Source organism: Lemur catta, chromosome 8, assembly GCF_020740605.2.
Source record: "Lemur catta isolate mLemCat1 chromosome 8, mLemCat1.pri, whole genome shotgun sequence".
NCBI lineage: Eukaryota > Metazoa > Chordata > Mammalia > Primates > Lemuridae > Lemur > Lemur catta.
Window position 1 is genome coordinate 78,219,745 of NC_059135.1, and position 23,772 is coordinate 78,243,516.

General features: G+C 36.1%; 1 protein-coding gene across 6 annotated transcripts in view; it reads right to left on the reverse strand.

Moving 5' to 3' along the window:
• KYNU (kynureninase) overlaps nucleotides 1–23,772 on the reverse strand; it is a 124,800-nt gene that overhangs the window by 43,454 nt on the left and 57,574 nt on the right. For 3 of the 6 annotated variants that reach the window (XM_045558886.1, XM_045558885.1, XM_045558883.1), the window contains 2 exons: nucleotides 3,860–3,958; nucleotides 2,999–3,072 (listed from right to left, as the gene is read on the reverse strand). In XM_045558886.1, the coding sequence (XP_045414842.1) occupies nucleotides 2,999–3,072; nucleotides 3,860–3,958 (173 nt within the window). Of the gene's footprint in view, nucleotides 1–260; nucleotides 1,719–1,940; nucleotides 2,209–2,998; nucleotides 3,073–3,859; nucleotides 3,959–23,772 lie in introns of those variants that run through there. The other 3 variants (XM_045558888.1, XM_045558889.1, XM_045558887.1) reach the window with 3 other exon arrangements.

The window sequence follows — 23,772 nt, forward strand, 5'->3', positions numbered from 1 at the left end:
ATCTCAGCTACATATTGAGTATGTTAATAGCGAAAAACTCTTTAGTCTCTCTAAAGGTCTAAGAGAACAGAAAAGTATAGGTAACAGAAGGCTCATTAAACACAGTTAAACCAGCTGATCTTGGAGCCCTAACGACTGAAATATAATTATTAATTGGCAACAGAATCAGTTCTCACACAGGAACTTTGGAAATTCAAGTTGGATTTGACCTTTGTTCTATAAACATTATTATTATATTACTCACAAAAAACTCCCCTCCATCTTCAAAATACTTTTATTCATTGAACATCATTGTAACATCTACACAATTAGCCTTATTTAAACAGTGTGGTATTTTGGGCTTTCATGTCTTTTTCATTGCTTGCTCTACTACTCTTCCCGCAGGTGGTGTCTGATTTGCAGATGCATAAAGAAGTAAAATACACTATGGGCCATAAAATTAAATTGTAGCAAAGCATTTCTTTTCCTATCAGGGACAATGAACAGATTATCTGAAAATAGCTTGTCCCTGTCTTGTACAAATCTACTGCATCCCATTCCTAATTAAATAGCTTCATCCCTGACACGCATTAAATACATGATACCTAGTACAGAAGAGGGAGCTAAGGCTAGAAGTTGGCAGCACTGAAATTAGTCACACTGACATCATATAAAAAGTTTTAAGAGTGTGAGAAAACAACACACAGAAAAACAACCACCACTAGGGTTTCTTGTAACAGGGTCTTCACAAGTCAAGCCTGATTCTGAGTCCTGTCAGTTTCCAAAGCTAGATAGTTAAAATGCAACAATAGCTAATAGCATGTAAGTTTCTGAAAAATTTAAAAGCATGGCCCTCATACGCATGCAAAATGAATACACGTGAAAGATTTCATTCAATTCATTAATAAGGGAGAATCAGTAAGATGGTAGTAAGACTGGTACAAAAGAATTTAGGGAATGGAAATTTATACAGTCAAGCCTGCAAAGGCCTGCGGAAATAAACCTGGTAACAGACCCAAATTAATGTCCTACAAGGTCACAACCATAACATTTGGGGTAATCTTTCCTGCTCGAGAAATATGATTTCCACTGGGCGAAAGTCTACATGTTGACATGCAAATTCACAGTGAATCAACAAAGCTTTTAGGTGTAAATACTAAATAATTACCAAACAATACTTGGGCAAGGCTGTTAAAGATGCCCCAATGACATTTTAAAAAGTTGTCCCCCATCTTTTTCCCTTATTTCTCCAATTTTGGATATATAGCTTTTCATATAGCCCCATATGGACCAATCACACATAGTACTTAAGTGGCTATGGTTAGTGCTTTAAATGCATCATCTTATTTTATTTTCACAATACTTGGTTATGAGGTAGAGACTATTATCTCCATTCAGAGACCAGAACACTGAAGGTTCGAGGAATATTCTTCAGGCTACAGACCACCAAGAGTCTGAGCTGGATGATCTTTCTCCTGGGAGCATAAACTTAACATGTATTCAAATGTTGTCTAGAAGACTTTGAGATTCCACAAAAGGGGTACACGTGAGCACACTCCAACCCCTTCGCCCTCTCCTGTTCCTTGTCCACGGTGAGAGAAGTCTCAGCTGCAACAGCCCTATGTGTAAGGTCAGAGCTGAACCCCTAACACTGGCATTCTCTAGAATTTGCGTAGATTACTCTGCCCACCTTGCTGCCACCGGCTTCCACTTTGGGTTGATATGATCCATCAGATGCTCTATTAAAATTTAAATAAATTGAGAATGAAAAATGGCAGGGTGGTGAGTCATCATACAAAAGCAAGCAATATCTTGCATACTGTCTATGTGGACAACAATTACACTAGGTGAAATGTTTTATCAATGGGATTTGTTAAAAATGAAAAAGAAGACTTTTAAAATATATGTGGTATTCTTATAATATATGCTTTCTATTCTTCTCAGAGAATTTGAGGACATGGAGAGAAATCTAATGGACTGACAACAATATATGCAAGGAAGATGTCTGCTTGACTAAATACCTGTCTAAAGAAAATGCTCTTTTTAATTTTAAAATCTTGAAGAAGTTTTAGACACGATTAAATAAACTATAGAAAATCATCTTAAATTTCTGGGATTTATATGCAGAGAACTTCGGAAATGTGAGGTGCTCCAAGCTCTATTGCTAGTTCAGCTTCAATTCTTGTAGAGATTATACCACTCAGCCAGCGCCTGAGAAGATTCAGAAAACTAATCAAACATTATTACATTGTCTATTAGGAGTCCAGACAGTCTCTTCAGCACACATATTCTAATACAGCAACTGTGAAAAGGTTTTTTTTTTTTCTTCCTGGAATATTATTTCTTTATCTCCATACCAGATGAAAATAAAAGGAACACTTATGAGTTCTCCAGTCAAATAAAAATGTGTAAATTTGTTGGTGTATTACATTTGCATTTATACTTGCTCTAAAAATGAAGAGAGTTCTATAAAATAGAAAAGTATTACTTTTTATGTAGTCAGTCTGTTGTTCAGTGTTCAGCTTCCCCAAGTTTCATGGATTATAAAGTCTTTTAGGACAGAAGATACTCCCTATAAGCCATCATGTAACATTTATAGCTTTAAAGGTAGAGGCAATTTTAATAATAACATGCCATATTTAAGGCTCTATTAGGCACAGCTCTGGTTGCCTTTGATTTATTCATCAATTTGAGGACTCTGAAATTTTCTAAAGCCTAAATTTTGAAAAAAAAATTCAAGTGGTCTCTTTGCATTAAGCCATCTGCTCTACATGATTGCAGCGACTCATTTTTAGCATTGAAGCTTCTCTTTTTTGATTAAATTTCTTGTTTGACCAATTGAACTCTTTGGAAAGCATTTTATTTCTGATAAAGTATATCATTGCTAATAGAGTAGTGAACTAATTATAATCTAATCCAGATTCCTATTGGATAGCATCTTAACTCATGTAAATTTAGCATATTATTAATACAAATTAATTTGTTCATCATTAAAGAAGAATATGAAGATGGTACTCACGCAGGTTTAATTTTATGGGTGTGCTTTTCATGGACAAAGGCACCAGCAATACCTCCTGCTCCTGAATTTAGATACTGGATTAAAAATAAATTAAATTGTATGGGTTTACTTAAATATATGACAAAAAACAAGCAATGTAATCATTTGAATTTTTTTAAATGCACCACAGCTTTTGATCAGTTCAAAATGTGTGATAATTTGAGTTTTTATAACAAAAGAGAAGCTTTGGACACCTCTTTCAAAGAAAAATAAATGAAAAATAGTATTATCAGGCTGAGAATAAATTGCTATTACTTTTTTGGTCAAATTTTGAGCCAGCTAGTAGATAAAAGTTCCACTGAGGTCTATGTCATTTCAAAATTGATACATTTAAATTACTTGGTCATAAAATACTTAAATAATAAAAGTAACATATTTTAAAAACACCTAAATTAAAATTGGTTTTATTTTCATGCTCCCTGTCAATTAAATTGTCTTTAAATACCAATACCAAGTTAATTCTCTAAGAATTATCTTTATGTATGTAGAAATTTCACAACTTACCAACAAAACAGTCTAAGACCCTAATCCATTTTAGTTAAGTTTTAAGTGCAGGGCTTTTTCTCCAGACCCTCCTGACTTTTTCATAGCAGCTTAGGAATTGAAGGAATAAGTTCTCTACGGTGATGGAAATACTAGATTCAATTATTTATCATACTCCTCTATAATATGACTCTACTATTGGCTAAAATTAAAAAATGCAATAATGAAAGAAATAAGAAAGTCAGTCAAATCCTTAAAATTGACCCATGGATCCATTTTTTCCTTCAGGTTAATGTCAATGGGAAATAAAAGGCTGTAAATACATTAACTAGTTCGTACCTTGTAGGAACACCAGCAGGCAAAATCAACTCCCCAGTCGTGTAAGTGGAGTTCAACATTTCCAACTGCATGAGCTAGATCAAAGCCAACAAAACAACCCTGGGGAAGAGCATAATAACAGATTGTGAATTTGCTTAATGGTTAGAAACAGTAAATACAAATATCTTTAAGAAAATCTTTGACAAACTGCTGTACCATAAATAATGGCTCGTCCTTTGTGCAGTGATTCACAAACTGGGATTCTCAGTTCCCAAGACCCTTCCAGGAGGCCTGCCAGATCAAAGTGCTTTTCATAATATCAAGATATTCTTTGCCTTTTCACTGGGTTGGCATTTTCACTGATAATGCAAAAGTGTGATGGTTAAAACTGCTGGCACCTTAGCAAGGACCAAGGCAATGGCACCAAACTGTAGCATCAGTCACTGCATTTGTCTTAGCCATTCACTCACAGGGTGGTGGTGAGGGTGGGGGGAGTTTTACTTAAAATTTTCTTTGTTAAAACTCTCTAAATGATCAATTTTTATTAAATCTTAACACCTTAATTCTAATATTTTAATGTTTAATGTAGGAAGTATACACAAAACTCTTGACCACATTCTGCATAGACTGATTGTTTCAAAATAATGCACTTGGGCAATTATTCCAGCTGCAAGGTGAATTAGCTACTTTTATTTTATGGAGAATTATTTTTGTGTGAAAGAGCACCTGACAGACAAACAATGGTAATTCATACCTGGGTATTTCATAGACTTTTTTTTTATTAATGAATAAAGTGACTGTCACTTCAAGGAGATCAATCCATGGTATTTGTACCCAATGATAAAATTAGAGTTTCCAAGAGAAATTAGAATATTGGAAAACTTGTATCTACCTCCAAGAGTCTGCCTACTTCCCAGTATTAAGAGGTATTTCTGATGAGTTTAGTAGCAACATATAATTTTTAAAATATTGTATAATTAAATATATCAGTATTTGGAAAATAGGCATAATTCTATGAACTGGTATTTTCCAAATGACCAATGCTTTATGTTACATATCAGGCATCAATAAAATCTACTCAAAATGCAAGATCAACCAATAGATTTTAATGTAACAGAGTACAGAGAATTCAGTTACTTGGTTTCACATTCCACACCACAACTCCTAGGAAGTTCTCACTTGTCAAATTCTGGTGTAGTATCAAAGAATACACACAATTAACTGAAAAGGTTATTAAACTATCCCTACCTTTTCCAGCTATATATCTGCATGGGTATCAATTTTCTTCAAATGTTTCACCAAGAGGAAAAAGAGAGATTGGACACAGAAATGGGTATAAAAAAACCCAGCTGTCTACTCCCAAGTCAGATGTTAATGAGATATGCCAAATGTAAAACAACGCCACTGTTTTTTGTTTGTTTTAGAAAACATAGGTTTTTATAACAATATATCGCTTTTATTAATGTGTAATGAGTTTGTTTTTACTCTAAAATACATTTTAAAATTCTGTTTTAATTGCAAATATAATAAAATAGATAGAATATCAAGTCCATTTTGCAATCCATGATGAGTTTTAAGAGTGGAAAAGGTTTCCATTTCTAAAACATTTCAGAACTGCTGCTTTAGTCTATCCTAGTAATCTGAAGGAGTTAATAGAGATTTATCACTTTTAACCCCCATCATGCCCGTATTTAATTTAATCAGTTCACACAGAAACACCATGGTAAACTGCACTCATGGTTCTGATTCTTTGCTCCTTCGTGTACCGTGTCCTTTACCACGTGACTGTTCAGTTCCTCCCACTCTGGACAAAGTGGATTCTCTGCCACTGGGTTGAGCCGAGTGACTTGTTTAAACAAACAGGATGTTAGCACACACAATAAAAGCAGAGTCTCAAAAAGCACTTGAGCAACTAGTCTTGCTCTCTTGCTCTCTGCCACCTCTATGAGAAAGACTTGCTTGGGCCAACCTGCAGGCGCAGACAGAAGAGGAAAGAAATAAGGACTAGAGTCATCCTCACCCCAGGGGCTCACCCACACCCCTCAGCTGGCCACAGATGCATGAGTGAGCTCAGCTGGGACCAGCAGCACCCCTCCAGCCAAGTCCTGCCTAGATCAGCTGACACCAAGGTTGTCCATAAATAAATGATTATTGTTTTAAGCCAAAAAGTTTTGAGATGGTTTGTTACACTGCATTTTTATGGCAAGAGCAAACTGATACATATACTCAGTCCAAAAAGAGCAAGGCATAATTCTCATGGTCTTAGGAATTATAGCTGCCATTCCACTCAAAGAGTCCAGCTACAGAAGGATCACAAGATGGGAGGTTTGGATCAGTTACTGCTTGAGTCGCCTTAGTCCCCGTGTCGGAATAAGAGTATGTATCCATGCTCAGTGCTATTCTGTAAGCAAAGATGCATACTTCTGATACACTACAGATCCTTAATGTCAGCCAGCTGTTTTATCTGATGTTGAATTTTTAAAAAAGTATTCTTATCCAATAATAGAGGAAAAAAATGATGTTTATTGGAGAATTTCAAAGTTAACATTGACTGTACTGTCTTCTCCATATACATTGACTTTAAACCTTAATAGCCTCTTTGGATCTAACTCCATTCTGCCTTATTTACTTGTCATATGGATTCAAGTGTATTGTATGTTTGCCTAATGGAATTCACAATGTTACTGAGTAGAAATCAAGCTTCTGTTTTCACTAAACTCCCAAAAGGACAAACCAGAGCAATGAATAATTATCCAAATTGTACCCCAGCAGTAACTTTCTAATTTAATGCTTATGATCAAAACCATTTACCTACATATCAAAATGTTAATTTTTTTTTTTTTTTTTTAAGAAAAGATCTCGCTCTGTCTCCTGGGCTAGAGTACAGTGGTGTCATCATAGCTCACTGAAACTTCTAGCTCCTGGGCTCAACCAATCCTCCTGCCTCAGCCTCCCAAGTAGCTGGATTATAGGCATGCATCCTCAAGCCATGATAATTTTTCTGTTTTTCATAGAAATGGGGTCTTGCTCTTCCTCAGGCTAGTCTCAAACTCCTGGCCTCAAGTGATCCTCCAGGCTTGGCTTCCCAAAGTGCTAGGATTACAGGTGTGAGCCACCATGCCTGGCCAAAATGTTAAAATTTTTACTTAGAAAATATAGTGATTCATTCCACATGAAAACCACTTTGTACATGAACATGACTTTAAAAACTCATCATCAAATGAGGTGATAGAACTTTGTAAAACATTTTACCTCTGGGTTTGTCTATTATTAGTTTACCAAGTATATGTATAATAATTATAGGCCCCAAATATTAGATTTCCTGTAACATTGAAACAACACATCTCTCAACTGAAGTAAAGTTTTTGAAGTAAATAATTGCAGTGGGATGATTTTAGAATTGTTCTAACACCTCCTAAGAATAAATAACCCCAAACTGCTATTATGGTTTTCCCTAGAGCAGAGAGATGCAAACTATGAGATGTTTTTATAAAGTTATATTGGAACATGACCAGGCTTATTTGTTTAAATATGGGCCATGGCTGCTTTTGCACTACAGAAACAGAACTGAGTAGTTGCAACAGAGCCCATATGGCCCACGAAGCTTAAAATATTTTCTACCTGGCCCGTTACAGAAAAGATTTGCTTACATCTACCCTATGGCATTAATTTCCATATAGAAATCTCAGTATATTTAAAAGTAATTAATTAAAAATCCCACTCACTATAATGTGACTGGAACTAGTATCTCACAAAAAAGAAAAGTTCTTACCAATATTTTATAATTGAGGGATTTGTGCTTTGTTTCTCACCAAAATGAATAAGGTAGGTACTCTGTGCTAATATTAAGTTTGAAGAGTGATAGGAAAGGAATACAATTAATCTCCTTCAAGTCTTGGAAGTTATCAAAACGTGGGTTTGAAAAAGAACGTTTAGGTTTCATAGATACATGCACACATTTTTTATCTGTATGTATGATACCGAAATCCTATTTGGGAAAAAGTAAAAATTAGTTACCCTAAATTTGAATCCCTCTTTCTTTTCACCAACACTTTGAATTAAACCAATTTTTACGGCTCAACTTTTCATAGATATGCTTTTTTTATAACTCAACTTTTCTTAGAAAACTCAAGGCATAGAAAAGGCAATACTTTTACTTTTATTTTATTATCAATTATTTATAAAGAATGGCACATTGAAGAAACCACAAAACTTCACCTACCGTGTCCTGTTATTAAAAGCCCTGTGGCCACATTTGTGGCATCACATCAAAAAACCAATTGCGGCTTCTATCATATGTTTTAATGGATGCACAATTCTTTGCCCATGGATGGCAGTAAATGTAAATTATTAAAAGATGACTGTTTTAAAGAAAGGGTTTGGAAGATATAAACTTGGAGATCACCACGAGGTGATTTTATAAAAGTGTCACTAGATGGCAGCATCTTAAAAATAATAAGGACAAACAATTACTCATTCTCTAAAACCTCCCCGGAGTCATCCAGTTAGGTATTTTCTTTATTTTACCTCTAAGAGGAGGTAACATAACATGTACAGGTAAAAACATAAACTCTACACTTGAGTGCCTACTTTATGCAATCTGTAATAAAAATCAAGTATTTTTCAACACATTTTTATTCAAAATTACTCACAGGTGCTCACACTCGTATTGACACAACCACATACCGGCATGACATTGTTCAGCCACCATGCCACCTGTTACAGTCAATCCCCAAACTATCGCAGTCGTCCTCTAATCATCCTGAATACTCCCAGCCTGCCGTCTTCCAATGATCTTTCTCAATCACATATTTGATTATTAGACTCCCTGCTTCCCTTAAAGAACCCTCATTAACTTCAGAATACAATTCATACGCCTTAGTGACCTGTTCATTTTTAGCTTTCCTGTCCCAGATGCCCCCAAACTTACCTCACTTTATTTACATAAACTTTTTCCAGGATGTTCTTTCTCTCCTCCTTTGCCTGGCTAGCTCACGTTGTGATCACAAGATAACTTCTATGGAAGGTTCTTTTGCCACCTCTCTCCCCTCTCTCATCTTATAGCCCTATTTGAATATCACTTTTGTAGCAATTTTCCAATCTTACTGTCTTCTCTCACACGATACGAAGCCATATAATTATTGAATAAATAAGTGAACAAATAATAAAGTCTTACAACTGTCAATAATCTCTACAGTGATGTTAAATATTAAAAGAATATTATTTGAGGTTCTCTGTTTCTGATGATATTTTGTTGCATATGCTATTATTCAGACATGGCATCTTTTAAAAGGAAGTATCTTGGGCAAAATAGTAGTTAATAATATGTTCAAGATTCCCCTCAATTAAATAAGGAATATCAGTGTGTTTTGTCCTTGCCATCTTCACTAACACGACGCAAAGAATTTTTCTCATCAGTGGAGTAATATGATACACAGGGCTTGTGTTGAAATTTCCAGGGAAAGAGCTGGCTCTCTCTCTCTCAACAATGATTAATTATTTGTTTATTTATTAGAATGAAATATGGAATGGTACAGCTGAATTATTTTCCTAATAACATTAAATTGCTGATAATTTTATTGATTCATTTTATAACAAATTGACTTTGGGCAATTATTGTTATTGTGTTTATTCCTTCTTCACCAAAAAAAAAAAATTTCTTTGAATCATGAAGATCATTAATAAGTAGCAGATTTAGTATAAAAAATGTAATTATACAAGATAAGTTATTTGTGGCTATACCCAGGGCTGATATTCAATTGATAGGCATTGGTAGGCTCTTATGGATTATTAAAATAATGAAATACTTAAGGTAGGTAAACAGCCTTTGTCCTAAGCCACCTGCATAACACCCATGGTTGCAGCTCTGTGGTCCCTGGGAGGTGCCTACATAGAGTTCCTGTGGCTAATCATAAATACCAGCCTCTGAATGTGCACTGCTAGGTGCTGGCCCAGCCTCCAGTGGATGAGACAATGCCCTTGCTGGTGCCACTATCATTATGGAGGGTTAACTCTAGGTGCCTATCAGTCCCTCAAGGCTAGCAGCAGGTACTAACTGGTACTCCCACAGAGTATGACCTTCTCGTGCCTGACTATGGGAACTGGGACCTCCATATCATATCAATCAGGCCTTTAAGTGTTTTGAATATCATTCCTTGCTTGACACAAAAGTAACAGGAAACAATCCAAGAACCACAATGCTATAAATTTGGACAATATTATCTTATAGAGAAAGAGTGTGACGGGAAATTTGAGGAATATGAACAAAAAAAGAAAAAGTTATAAGGAGACATGCGTGTATGTGTGTGTATGCACATGCTAGTAGACTCTACATAGATGGTGTGAACAAGTGGTGAATGAACAATTGCAGGTTGGCTAGTGAACTCAGATCTCGTGCTTTCCCAAATTAGTTCATAATTAGGGAGTTGCTGAATAGTACTAGCAAAAGCTGGGAATGGAGAGGAGGATGAAAGCTGGTAGGTTTTCTTGCCACAGTCTTGGAACATTCAGTTTTCCAAAATTGATTCAATGTTACAATTCAAAAGCACAGATAGACGCTAAGTTAAAAACAACAACAGTAAACATCTCTATAAAACGGGCCTCTATCAACTCTGTAAATACCTCATGGCAGAGTGAATTTCTATTCTGAAAGTCCTTCCTTTTATCCATACTAAATTTATCATGGTCTTCAAAAATTTTTCTCATTCTTTTTTTCTTTTTCTTCCAACTCTCTGGTTATGAGCAGGAACTAAGTATTATTTTGTGTATAATATTCACCCTGTACTTAAAGCCAATAAATTATACGTGTCATAATTTCTTTCCAAAAATTATTTAATACAGCTATCTGCAATTTTTAATGCAATATGCTAAGCCTTCACTTATTTATACCAATAGTTCAATGAAAACAGCAGCTCTTCACTGATAAAATATAAAACGATACAAAATGAAAACAAACACACTGATGAAAGGGAAAAAGACACAGTCTTCTGGGGAAACATTTTAGAAATGAAGTAGCATGGCAACTGGAATCAAAGCTTAAATTTTCTATAGGGCAGTACCTGAATGCTACTCAAAGTTATTTTAATCTTATGGCTCTTATGCATAATGCAAGACAAAAGAAAAGAATAATAAGTATATGTATTGCAGGAAAGAAATCCACACAATATTCCATCCAGGCAGCTAGCCACTTGACAATCAATTCTAAATGCTCGTATTGAAGTGCAGCAACAAACAGGAACAGAAACAAGAAAAACAAGGATAGCAGACAAGATTTCACCTTCAACCTTGTGATGAATTACCTAAGATTAAGGTCTAATAACTTCCAATGTATCTCATCAAATATTACTTTAAAATGTAAATATATAGAGAAAGATGATAATCACAAATAACCCTTACTCTGCACAATAAAGTAATTGGGAAAACCTGCATTGTCCTAGCGCAATTGATTGATGGTACCTAACGCCAATATGCATACACGGAGACAATGGGCCCTGGTAAAGTGAACACCACTCTGTGCCAGTCATGTGCGCTGATGCCAGGGAGCTGGATGCCATGGGTATACTTGGGAATTTCCAGAGAGCTTAATTTTAAAGGTAAGAAATCCAATAAGGGAGTGTTCTGAATCAAAAAAGCATATTTCATGACAAAGTGTACACAGAAATGAAACGACTTATTAAACTAAAAATAAGTACCTTTAACTTGGAATCAGAAGGAAATCAGAATGAATATTTTTCCCGGGTGACTTAAAAACTCTACTTTGGACAAGAATAAGCTAAAAAGTGCAAAATGAATTCATCTGGAAATATTCACTTATTTGTCAACCTGTGCAAATTATGGTAACACAGGGTTAGGATTTCATTGCCCACATATGTCCAAGCCATACCTTGATATCTTTTTAAAGTGTAGTAACTTACGTGTATAGTTCCCCTAAAGGAAAATTTGAAGGATGTGTCCTTTCGGGAAAGTAAAGCAACACAGGATGGATGCTGACTAGAAGCGGGTGGACGCAATTAAGCCAAAGTGCTTGTCTTGGGTAAAAATCCTGGATTCCTGAACGGGAATGCTTATACTTTACTCAGGTGTTGAAGATGGCCAAGCTATCACAATTTTTTTTTTAAACCTTCTTGGCCTCTATTTATTTCACAAGGAAGAGAGAATTTACATTTTTTGAAATTAATATGTAAACCAAATTATTATTTGTTTAAGTTCCAGAAATCTTCCTGCAATTTGATTTATGTAGCTAACCAGTTACCCTGTTGGGAAAACTGATGAAGGAGTATCTGGCACCACAGTTACGTCCTCTAGTTATGTGAACAGACGGCAAAAGAACACGACAGCTTCTGAATGCAGTGGGACTGTACCTCCTAACGACCTCAGTGTGGCTCTTGAGCCAATTCACATTATGTGGTTTGGCCCCACCTTTAGGTTAAATGAATTTGAGAAAGCGTAAGTGTAGTTTCTGTGGCGTTAGAATGGCTTGTTTTTTCTAAGACACCTGAGAGAATCTGTCCTCACCTTTGCCAAGTACTTAACATAGTCTACAGTAATTTTGTATTTGTATGTCTCTGTGTCCCTTCTGGTTCTGAGCTCTTTAAAGACAGAGACAGTGGAGTTTTTCTTAATAATCTCTATTATCTCTCTCCCTTTTTCTCTCTTTTCAAACCCGGTGCATGACATAAAGTGAGAGATCAATATACACATGAAAGAATGAAGTTTCTTGAGAGTACTGTGCACCCCAGCTACCATTACAGAGTTTGGGGGACTTCCTGCTGGCATTCTCTCCAGTGTCAGAAAGTTCATTTCCCAATCATATGGAAGCTTGAAAGCTCTTTTAATGAGAAAGAGAGTTTCTGCAAACACCCCAAACTTCACTGAGGAGATGCTAATGGGAGTGACAAAGGTGCCATCATTGCTGGGAACTGCTACCAATGGAACAACTGCCTAAGAGATTCACCAGAAGGAGGCATGGAGGGGCCGGTGTCTCGGGGCCTCTCTAAAGGAGAGTAGCTGGGAGGAATGGGTTTGAGGCTGTGAGAAGGGGCACTGGTGAATGCTGGCATTGAGCAGAATCTAATTCAGAAAGACTTCTGGTTCCTATTCTTGATATTTAGGAGCAAAATAAATATTGTGGGTTTTTAATATTCTCAAAAGAGCCAACTACAGCACCTATGAAAACAGAGGCTTCAGATTCCGAAGAAAATAAGTGACCAAGAAAAGAGGATTATGTATTGTTTCTTTGACATCTCTAAATGCTGAGGCCTCTTTATCATTATATGATTAGTTCATATATATATGGAGGGAGACAATACAGTGGAAGGAGAGCTTTGGTACCAACCATAGCTAGACTCCAACTCTAGCCTTTACTAACTGGGTAAGTCACCTTGGGCAAGTGCTCACCCTCTATCAGACTCAGTTTCTCCAGTAAAGCCACTGTGAAAACTTACTGTTAGGGTTGCTGGGAAAATTGGAAACACTACATGTCAAGTGCCTAGAGCTCAGTATGCCATCAACGGTAGCTATTATTATTCACATTTTTACAGAGCACCATTTCAGAAACTAGAGTTATCATTTTAGCCCTGCTTTCTTAAAGAAGACATTGATGAGATTGTCAAATTCAAAGATGAGAAATGAGAGGAGGGGAGAAAAGGAACATTTTGGTAATGAAATTTAAGGGAAATGTGTCAGTTGCAAAGGTATGAGACAGCACTAACATGGAAAACAAGCAGATGGGATTTGGGAGAGAGGAAAAGCAAACCAATCTTGAGACCCTAAATCATTGTGTAATTTGCAGGTTCAGACTTCTTATTACTTAACAAAGTGTGTGCTTTAAAGAGAAAATTTCATCTATTTCTTTTACCAGAAAAAACAATAATTGTCATGCTCTATTTATTCTCAGAAGTACAAAACCAGGAAAAATAAAGCAAATTTAGTGGTACTATTCTCTTCTATAGTCTTTTTCCAGTTGGCAAGGACCTCACACAAAAAGTAGTTTGTTTGATTTATTTCAGAGACCCAAGATGAGAAAAATAACTTAAGGTAATTTTTCAAGCTTAATTTAGTTCATTTAATATTTAATGACTTAATGGAGCAGTCTGCATGTTTTAAGTGTGTCAAAGAATAGAAATGTAATTTGGAAAAAAACTCAAAATTTGCAAAAAGTTACTTGATTTTTAGAGTACTTAGCCATTTTAAGTAATTCTGCAGAAATTTCTGATTCTATTTAAATAGGAACATAGTTGTGTTTTTTGTGCAATTCTGTGATCCATCAAGTAAACCTGACCCACTCTATTCCTGATGTATACACACTTACCCATTCACTGGTCTAACAGGTATATATTTAAAGATAAATGACTATGTGCAAAGCACTCTCAAGAGCCTGTGCGATTTGCAAGGTCCACACTCAATCAGTCATCAAACACTCTACTGACATAAGCTTCCTAAAATTGAGAGCTAAAATAGGCAAAGAAATAATGACAAGACAGTGCAAAAGATGGCCAGTGGTACATTTTCCATCATGCTGTAGAAGTACAGCAGGAAGGTAGATTTATCCTGACACAGAGAAGCAAAACAATTTTGATAATAAAGGTCAAAAATTTAGCCACTTAGGTTTCTATGAAAGTAAGTGAAGGGAGAGGGCTCAAGATGGCTGACTGGAGACATTGGATGCCAGTTCTCAGAAAGAACCAAAGTTACAAGTGAATAATCACAACTTGAAGAGAATATTAAGGGGAGAGTGTTGGAGCATAGCGGAGAACTCATGGGAAGAAGCAGGGTCATGGAAAAAGAAGGAAGCAAGAGGCTGGCAGAGATTGATTAGGCACCCTGAAGGGCTTGGTACTGTGTGGAAAGGGCAGGTAGGGTGTTTTGGCTCCCCCTGCCCCTGCAGCAGACTGCTGCCATTTGAACTGTCACAGAGCTCCTCTGCTCTCATGAAACAAAACACTAGTGTGGGTGGTGATTTGGGGGCTTCTCGTGGGCATTACATGAGACTGAAAACTTGCCCTGGGTCACTCACCCTCCCCCTGGACTCAGGCAGGGGTGGTGAGGTGCCATACTCAGGCAACGGCCATCAGGGGACTGTGTCCTGCCCAGGGAAGAACTTCAGTCTTTGTGTCTCCACATCACAGGAACCCCCAATGACATTCCCCAGTGTCCACTGAAGGGATGGCAGCTGCACAGGGCTGGCTGGACCAAGGGGAGCCGTAGGGTTCCCAGCAGTCTATCCTTCAGGGGGCGCTGCTCCCCAAGGAAGGGAGAGTGCAGCACACCAAGGGAGCCATGACTTGGGAGGAAGGAAACCAGACCATATGCTCTATAAGACCAAGAGCTCCCCACTTGTAAGTAGGGTTCGGTGGCATTGTTTCCAGGAGATACACAAAAGCTGTGCTTAGCTTTGCAAGGGAGGAGTGTAATCCCATCCCATTGGGTGAGCCTGCTGAGTGCTCAGGCCTGATGTGGAGAGAGGGAATTCCCCTCCCCATCCATATACTGCTGCAGACACAGCTGTGGCTGTTCCTACTGGAAGTTGGAACAGGCATGCCAGAGAACTGCCTTTCTGGGGTCCTTAGGGGCATCTGAGTTCCCACTGGGGTGTAGCCACCAGGCTCAGACTTGAGCAAAAGGCAGGGTCCCTCCTCCTTCTTCCCAAAGTAGCAGTGTCTCAGGAGCAGAGAGCAGGAGAGCTGGGGAGCTCTGTGTTTTGAGCTGAGGGAGGAGGCTTTGCACCACAGTCATTCTGGTGGTGAGTTATGGAGCAGGGGTCTATTATGACTTTTGGCTACATTGCAGCCTGGAGACAGACAGCAATATCTAAGTAAACTGAGTTTCCTGAGCATCAGGATAGGGGCACAACAAGGAAACAGATTGTGTTCCAGCCTGCCAAAGTTGTGGTGCTAGGGAAGCATCTTTTACCCTTGCAGAGACTACAGTGCATTCCACCAGAAGCTCCCTGTCACCCCCATTAGGGACTAGTATTTGTGCTCATTACGTGGGATCTGAGGACAGGCTCCTCCAGTACAGCTACACCCAGCTTCATCCTCCACCCTCCAGGGCTTAGAAGGGAGCTCAGACCACTATGCATTCCACAGACCAGCCCATTGCTTGCAGCAATGGAGAGCTTCAGGAAGATCAAACATAAACCCAATTGCTACTGTCACAGGTGGCTTTTACTTATAAGCATCACCTAGTGGCCTTGAAGTCAAACTGCAGAACCAGTACAAAAATCTGCTGACACAGGTGCACAGTGTTAAGAATGAGATAAGCTTCTTGAGATCTCCATTGGCCCCTCAGGAGGTCATGAGCCTACTCACATGCCCAGTACCTTGCTACTACAACCAGCATTTGAGAAAGCAACCACACTACAGCTATCTATAAGCAAGGAATACATACAGAGTCATTGCCACTGAACACACCCAGAAGCAAAACCAAACAACCATACACAACATACATTATAGTCATCCTTAAGGGGAAAAAACAAACAAAAATATCCTATCCAAGTGAAACTAAATTCAAAAATAAGAAGATGAAATGTTTCTCCAGATGAGAAGGAACCAGCATAACAATTCTGACAATAGAAAAAACAGGGTATAATGACATACCATACAGATGACACTTGCTCTCTAACAATGGATCTTAACCAAAATGAAAATTCTCAAATGCCAGATAAAGAATTCAAAATATAGATTGTAAATAATCTCAATGAGATACAAGAGAAATCTGAAAACCAATACAAAGGAATCAGAAAATGAATTCAGGATATGAAAGAAGAAATTGCCAAAGAGATATATATTTCAAAGAAAAAGTAAGCAGAAATTCTAAAAATGAAAAATTCATTAAAGGAATTCCAAATTACAGTTAAAAGCTGCAACAATAGACTAGACCAAGCAGAGAAAAGAATCACAGAACTTGAAGACAGATCCTTAGTATTAATTCAGTCAGACAAAAATAAAAAAAAAAGAATTGAAGAAAATTAACAAAACCTTAGACAACTATGGGATTATGTAAAGAGTCCAAACCTATAAATCATAAGTATTCCTGAGAGAGAAGAAAAAGCAAAAACTTTCAAAAACCTGTTTGAAGATATAATTGAGGAAAACTTCTCTAGTCTCACTAGAGATTTAGACAATCACATAAAAGAGGCTCAAAGAACTTTAAGGAAATACACTGTACAAAGGACTTCATCAAGACTAAAGTCAACATGAATTTTAAAAAAATCCTAAAACCAGCAAAAAAAAAAAAGCATCTAGTCACCTATAAAAGAAATCTCATCACACTAACAGCAGACATATCAGCAGAAATCTTACAAGCAAGGAAGAGTGGGGCCCTATTTTCAGACTTTTTAAAGAAAAAAGATGTCAACCATGAATTTTGTATCCTGCTAGCATAAGCTTCATAAATGAAGGAAAAATAAAGTCTTTCACAGAAAAGCAAACTCTGAGGGAGTTTGTTACCACTAGATTGGCCCTACAAGAAATGCTGAAGGAAGTTCTAAACATAGAAACTTGATACTGACCATTATAAAAACACACAAAAGTATAAAACTCAGAAGTCTTACAAAACAATTACACAAATAAGCTACCACAGCAACTAGATAACAATTAACATGGCACACATCAATATTAACCTTGAACATAAATGGATTAAATGCCCCACTTAAGAGATATAGATGGACAGAATGGTTAAAAAAAAAAAAAAAAAAAAAAGAAACCCATGATCCAACTTCATGCTGCTTAGAAGAAAACCATCTTACTATTAAAGACACTTATAGACTGAGGATAAAGAGGTGGAGAAAGATATTCTAGGTGAACAGAAACCAAAAGTAAGGAGAAGTTGCTATACTTAGGTCAGATAATACAGATTTTAAATTAATGACAGTAAAAAATGACAAAGGCGGTCATTATATAATGATAATGAGATCAATTCAGTAAGACATAATAATCCTAAATATATATGTATCTGATACTGGAGCAACCGGATTCATAAAATTTTAGCAAACCTAAGAAAAGAGATAGATGGCAATGCAATAATAGTGAGGGACTTCAACACCCCAATGACATCACTAGATGGATCATCAAAACAGAAAATCAACGAAAAAACACTGGACCTAATTTGGACTTTAGCTCAAATCGACCTAATAGACATTTACAGAACATTCTACTCAACAACCGCAGAATATACATTTTTCTCATCAGTGCAGAGAACATTCTCCAAGATAGACCACAAAATAATTCCCAATAAATTTTAAAAAATTGGAATCATATCAAGTATTTTGTTATAACACAGTGGAATAAAACTAGAAATCAATTCCAAAAGGAACTCTTAGTATTATACAAATACATGGAAATTAAAAAACCTGCTCCTGAATGATCTGTGGGTCAAAAATGAAAATAAGATGGAAGTCAAGAAAATCTTTTAAAATGAATGAAAAAGCAGATACAACATACTAAAACCTCTGGGATACAGCAAAAGCTGTGCTAAAATGGAAGTTTATAATGTTAAATACCTACATCAAAAAAATAGAAAAATCACAAATTAACAAACTAACATCACCTCAAGGAACTAGAAAAATAAGAAAAAATAAAAAAAAAAACTAAGGTGTCAGAGGACAAGAAATAGCAGAGTAGAATTAAATTTACATGGAGACCACAAAACAAACCAAACAAACAAAAAACAATATAAAGGATCAACAAAACAAGACATTGGTTCTTTGAAAAGATAAACAAAATTGATGGGTTGATAGCTAGACTTACCAAGTAAAAAACAAAGAAGGTTCAAATAAACACAATTAGAAATAGAAAAGGAGACATTACAACTGATACCAAAGAAATACCAAAGATCATCAGAGACTACTATGAACAACTCTCTACTGACAAATTAGAAAACCTAGAGGAAATGAATAAATTCCTAGAAACATACAACCTCCCAAGTTTGAACTGGAAATAAAAACAAATCCTGAACAGACCAAGAATGAGTTGTGAGACTGAATCAGTAAAAACAAAAATTTCCCAACAAAAAAAGCCAAGGACTGGATGAATTCACAGCTGAATTCTACCAGATGTACAAAGAAGTAGTGTTAATTCTACTGAAACAGTTCCAAAAAAATCAAGGAGGAGGGGATTCCTCCTTAACATGTTCTATGAAGCCCATATTACCTTGTTACCAAAGCCAGGCAAGGATATAACAAAAAGAGAAAACTACAGACCAATATCCCTTGTGAATATAGATGCAAAATTCATCAACATAATATTAACAAACTTAACCCAACAGCATATCAAAAAGATAATATAACATGATCAAGTGGGTTTTATTCCAGGGATGGAAGGATGGTTCAACATATGCACATCAATAGATGTAATCACTACATAAAAAGAATTAAAAGCAAAAACTATATGATTACCTCAATACATGTAGAAAAAATATTTGATAAAATTCAGCATCCCTTTGTGATAAAACCCTTAACAAAATAGGCGTAGAAGGAATATACCTCAAAATAACAAAAAGCCATATATGACAAGCCCACAGCCAACATCATACTGAACAGACAAAAACTGTAATCATTCCTTCTAAGAACTGAAACAAGACAAGGATATCCACTGCCACCACTTCTATTCAGTACAGTACTAGAAGTCCTAGTCAAAGCAATCAGGTAAGAGAAGGAAATAGAAGGGATAAAAATTAGAAAAGTAGTCACATTATCTCTGTTTGCTGATGATATGATTGTATACCCAGAAAACCCTAAAGAATCTGCCAAAAGACTCTTAGGTTTGATAAATGAATTCAGTAAAGTTTCAGGATACAAAAGCAACATGCAAAAATCAGTAGCATTTCTATGTACCAATAACGACAAAATAGAGAACCAAATCAAGAAGTCAATTCCATTTATAATAGCTATAAAAAATAGCTAGGAATACATTTAACCAAGGAAATGAAAGATCTCTACAAGGAAAATTACAAAACACTGATGAAAGAAATTGTAGATGACACAAACAAATGAAAAAACATCCCATGCTTGTGGATCAGAGGAATCAATATTGTTAAAATGACTATACTGCCCAAATCAATCTACAGATACAATACTATTCCTATCAAAATACCAATGTAATTTTTCACATAATTAGGAAAACACAATCCTAAAATTCATATGGAACCAAAAAAGCATCAGAATAGCTAAAGAAATCCTAATCAAAAAGTACAAAGTGAGAGGCATCACATTACCCAATATCAAATTATACTACAAGGTAATAGTATCCAAAGCTACATCGTACTGGTATTAGTATAAAAATAGACAGATTGATCAATGGAAGAAAATAGAGAACCCAGAAATAAAGCCCCATATCCTCAGGCAACTGATCTTTAACAAAGCAGACAAAACATATTCTGGGGATAGGATACCCTATTCAATAAATAGGGCTGGGAAAATTGGAGAGGTGTATGCAGAACAATGAAACTGGACCCCTCTCATTCACCATATATAAAAATTAACTCAAGATGGCTTAAAGAATTAAATATAAGACCCGAAGCTCTAAAAATTCTAGAAGAAAACCTAGGAAAACTTTTCTAGACATTGACAAAGAATTTATGACTAAGACCTCAAAAACAAATGCAACAAAAGCAAAAATAGAAAAATAGCACTTAATTAAACTATAAAGCTTCTTCACAGCAAAAGAAGTAGTCAACAGAGTAAACAGACAACCTACAGAACAGGAGAAAATTCTTTGCAAACTATGCATCCCACAAAGGACTAATATCCAGAATCTACAAAGAACTCAAACAATGAAACAAACAAACAAACAAAAATAGGCTGGGTATGGTGGCTCACACCTGTAATCCCAACACTTTGGGAGGCAAAGATGGGAGGATTGCTTCAGGCCAGTAGTTCCAGACAACAATATAGTGAGCAGCAAATGAGATCTCATCTCTACAAATATAAATTAATTAATTAAAAAAACAAATAAGTAATACAAAATAAAATGAAAAAAGAAAAGAAATAACTATTAAAAAGTGGGCAAAGGACATGAATAGACATTTTTCAAAAGAAGATATACAAATAATCAACAAGTGTATGAAAAAAAGCTCAACATCACTAATCATCAGAGAAATGTAAATTAAAACCACAATGAGGTAGCATCTTTCACCAATCAAAATGACTATTATTAAAAAATCAAGACACAATAGATATTAGTTAGAATGTGGAGAGAAAGGAGCACTTGCATATCAAAAAATACCTGCACTCATATGTTTACTATAGCACTAATCACAACAGCAAAGATATCAGATTAACCTAAGTGTCCATCACCTAATGACTGGATAAATAAAATGTGCCATACACACACACACTCACACACCCAAAGGAATACTACTCAGCCATAAAAAAGAATGAAATCATGTCTTTTGCAGCAATGTGGATGGAACTGGAGGCCATTATCTTAATTGAAATAATTCAAAAACAAAGTCAAATGCCACATTTCTAACTTATAAGTGGAAGCTAAATAGTGTGTACATATGAATATAGAGAGTGGAATAATGGACATTGGAGACTCTGAAAGGTCGGAGGTTAGGAAGGTGGGAGGGGGGTTAGGGAGAGGAAATTACTTAATAGGTACAATGTAGGCTATTTGGGTGATAGTTACACTAAAGGCCTAGACTTCACCACTAGTAACAAAACTGAATTTGTACTCCCTAAATCTATATAAAAAAATTTAAGAAAGTTAAGCCATGTAATATAGGAGTTGGGCCAAATGCCCCACATTTGCTGATACAATGAGGGCTACACAAAACAAATCCCTAGGACAGGTTGTAACATCTGAAGCGGGTAGTAGCTGAGCTGGGGCGGAGGAAGAGAGAATGTTCGTATGTGAGAATTCTAAGCGGAAGGAAAGCTAAAAAGAAAGGCAAGGAAACAGAAAGCACAACATCTGGATAGAGAATACATACAACATTCGATGTGATGGATGTGTAAGTTATGTAAAAGAGATCAGTGGAAAATATGATATTGATAGTTTAGCATACACAGAATCATAAATAGCTAAAGTGATTTGCACTCTATTCCACAAGTGGTAGAAAAGCAATGGTCACCACAAGGGAGAGAGGTGAAGCGGACAATTCAAGTAGGAGACACATCGGGCCAATCACAGCCCTCCCAACAAAGTGAGGCTGACTTTCCAGATACATTATCAATTTATCTACCTGTTTTGCTATAAAGTGGATTTTAAGCAACTATTTTATTCACCCATCACATGATAATGATGATTACAACTGAAAACAGCCCCATTTAGATGTAAAATGAAAGAACACTCTTCTATAAGGTATTTTTCTAGTGATTACCGTGTCAATCTAAATGATCTATTTCTCAGCCAAATTTGCTTTATTTTAAAATATTTACTTGGACACTGAACTTTATATTACATAGAAGACTACTGCATAATTCTTGAAGATGTCTCTCTTAAACTGCTTCCTTTGAAGCCAGTTTTTATAGACAATATGATAGTTCTGATATTCTTTGCTCGTTATCCTACTTAGGATACATTATCTGCTGGGAAAATTAACATTTTCTCTTCAACTCAACTAACCTTTGATGTTGACATCCTTAATCTTGTTTGCATAAATAATTTAAATGATGAAATAGTGGATAGTAAAGAATGACATGGGAGAAATCTCTCACATTTTTGGATGGATTTTCTTTCTGCCCAAGGATCTGTTTGAATTCCGCTTTTATTACCATGAGACACAACCTTCCCTCTCCATTCTTATGGAAGGTAGTGAATAAATTAGAACTAGTTTATATGTTCCATATTGAAACACTTTCATTTTTCAGCTTAACAAAGACTTAACCTTCCTTGGTTAGTCAAGAAGCATGAAAAAGGAATGTTAGAGAAAATACCCCAGGCCAAAGACAAGTTAAGTATTTTATAAAATGTGTATCACCTACAAAATACCCTAAATGTAATGTTTCTCTTGGGAGGCCCCAAGTTTGGCTGTTATGTCAATAAGTGAGGCTAGATCAGGGGAAATAGTTATCTCTCATGGCTTTGATGATAGTGATTACAGAAGCATAGATCCTGATTGACATCCAGGAGGCTTGCTTTTCCCAGATCTGTAATCTTAAAACAACATTTGGAGTCCAGATTTCTCTTCCATTAAGAATTAATCATTCTTTCTCACATGGTCTGTTTAATCAAAAGCTGAAGTTTAATAATACACCTAATGAAGACTTCTTAGAAATAGCTAAAAATTGTTATATTCTTGGGCACTGATCTTCATCAACATATTTTGACTTATTGCTACTAGCTGGGTGGATTCAAGACTAGAGGTAGTTTACTACATGTCTTAACAGAACAATCCTCTGCTATTCCCAAAGTAAAGAGTAAAGACCAATTCATTAATGGGACGTTCCATCTAAACTTTGTCATTTCCCCTTTTACCAAAGCATAGGTCCAACTTTCTCAATCAATATTCTTCATGAACAAATTCAGTACACACATTATCACTCTGAGGATATATGTGTCAAATATGTATACACACTCACACACCCACACATACCTACAGTAACCTGTCCTGTCTGTGGATTCTGTGGATACAGCCAAATCTGGTTTAAACTACTGAGGTCAGTATAGGCACGTGACTTTTGAAAATTATGCAAAACCTGTCTTTATTATCACTAAAGGAATGAGGATAAATATAATAAGAACAATCACTTGAGAGATCAAAAAAATATATCTTATGAAATGGATCTATTCTCTGGTACGTTCATCTTTTGAACTGTATCTTAATGACGAGAGTTTTAAAATACTTACAAAGATGCTGCAATTGCTTCCTACTTTGTCCACTCTTATCCCATTTCAATCTACTCTCATCACTGTGGGCAGGGAATTTCTTTCTAAAATTAAAACAAATCCAGCTCCCTGAACGTCTAAAACCTTTCAATAGCTTTCCATGAG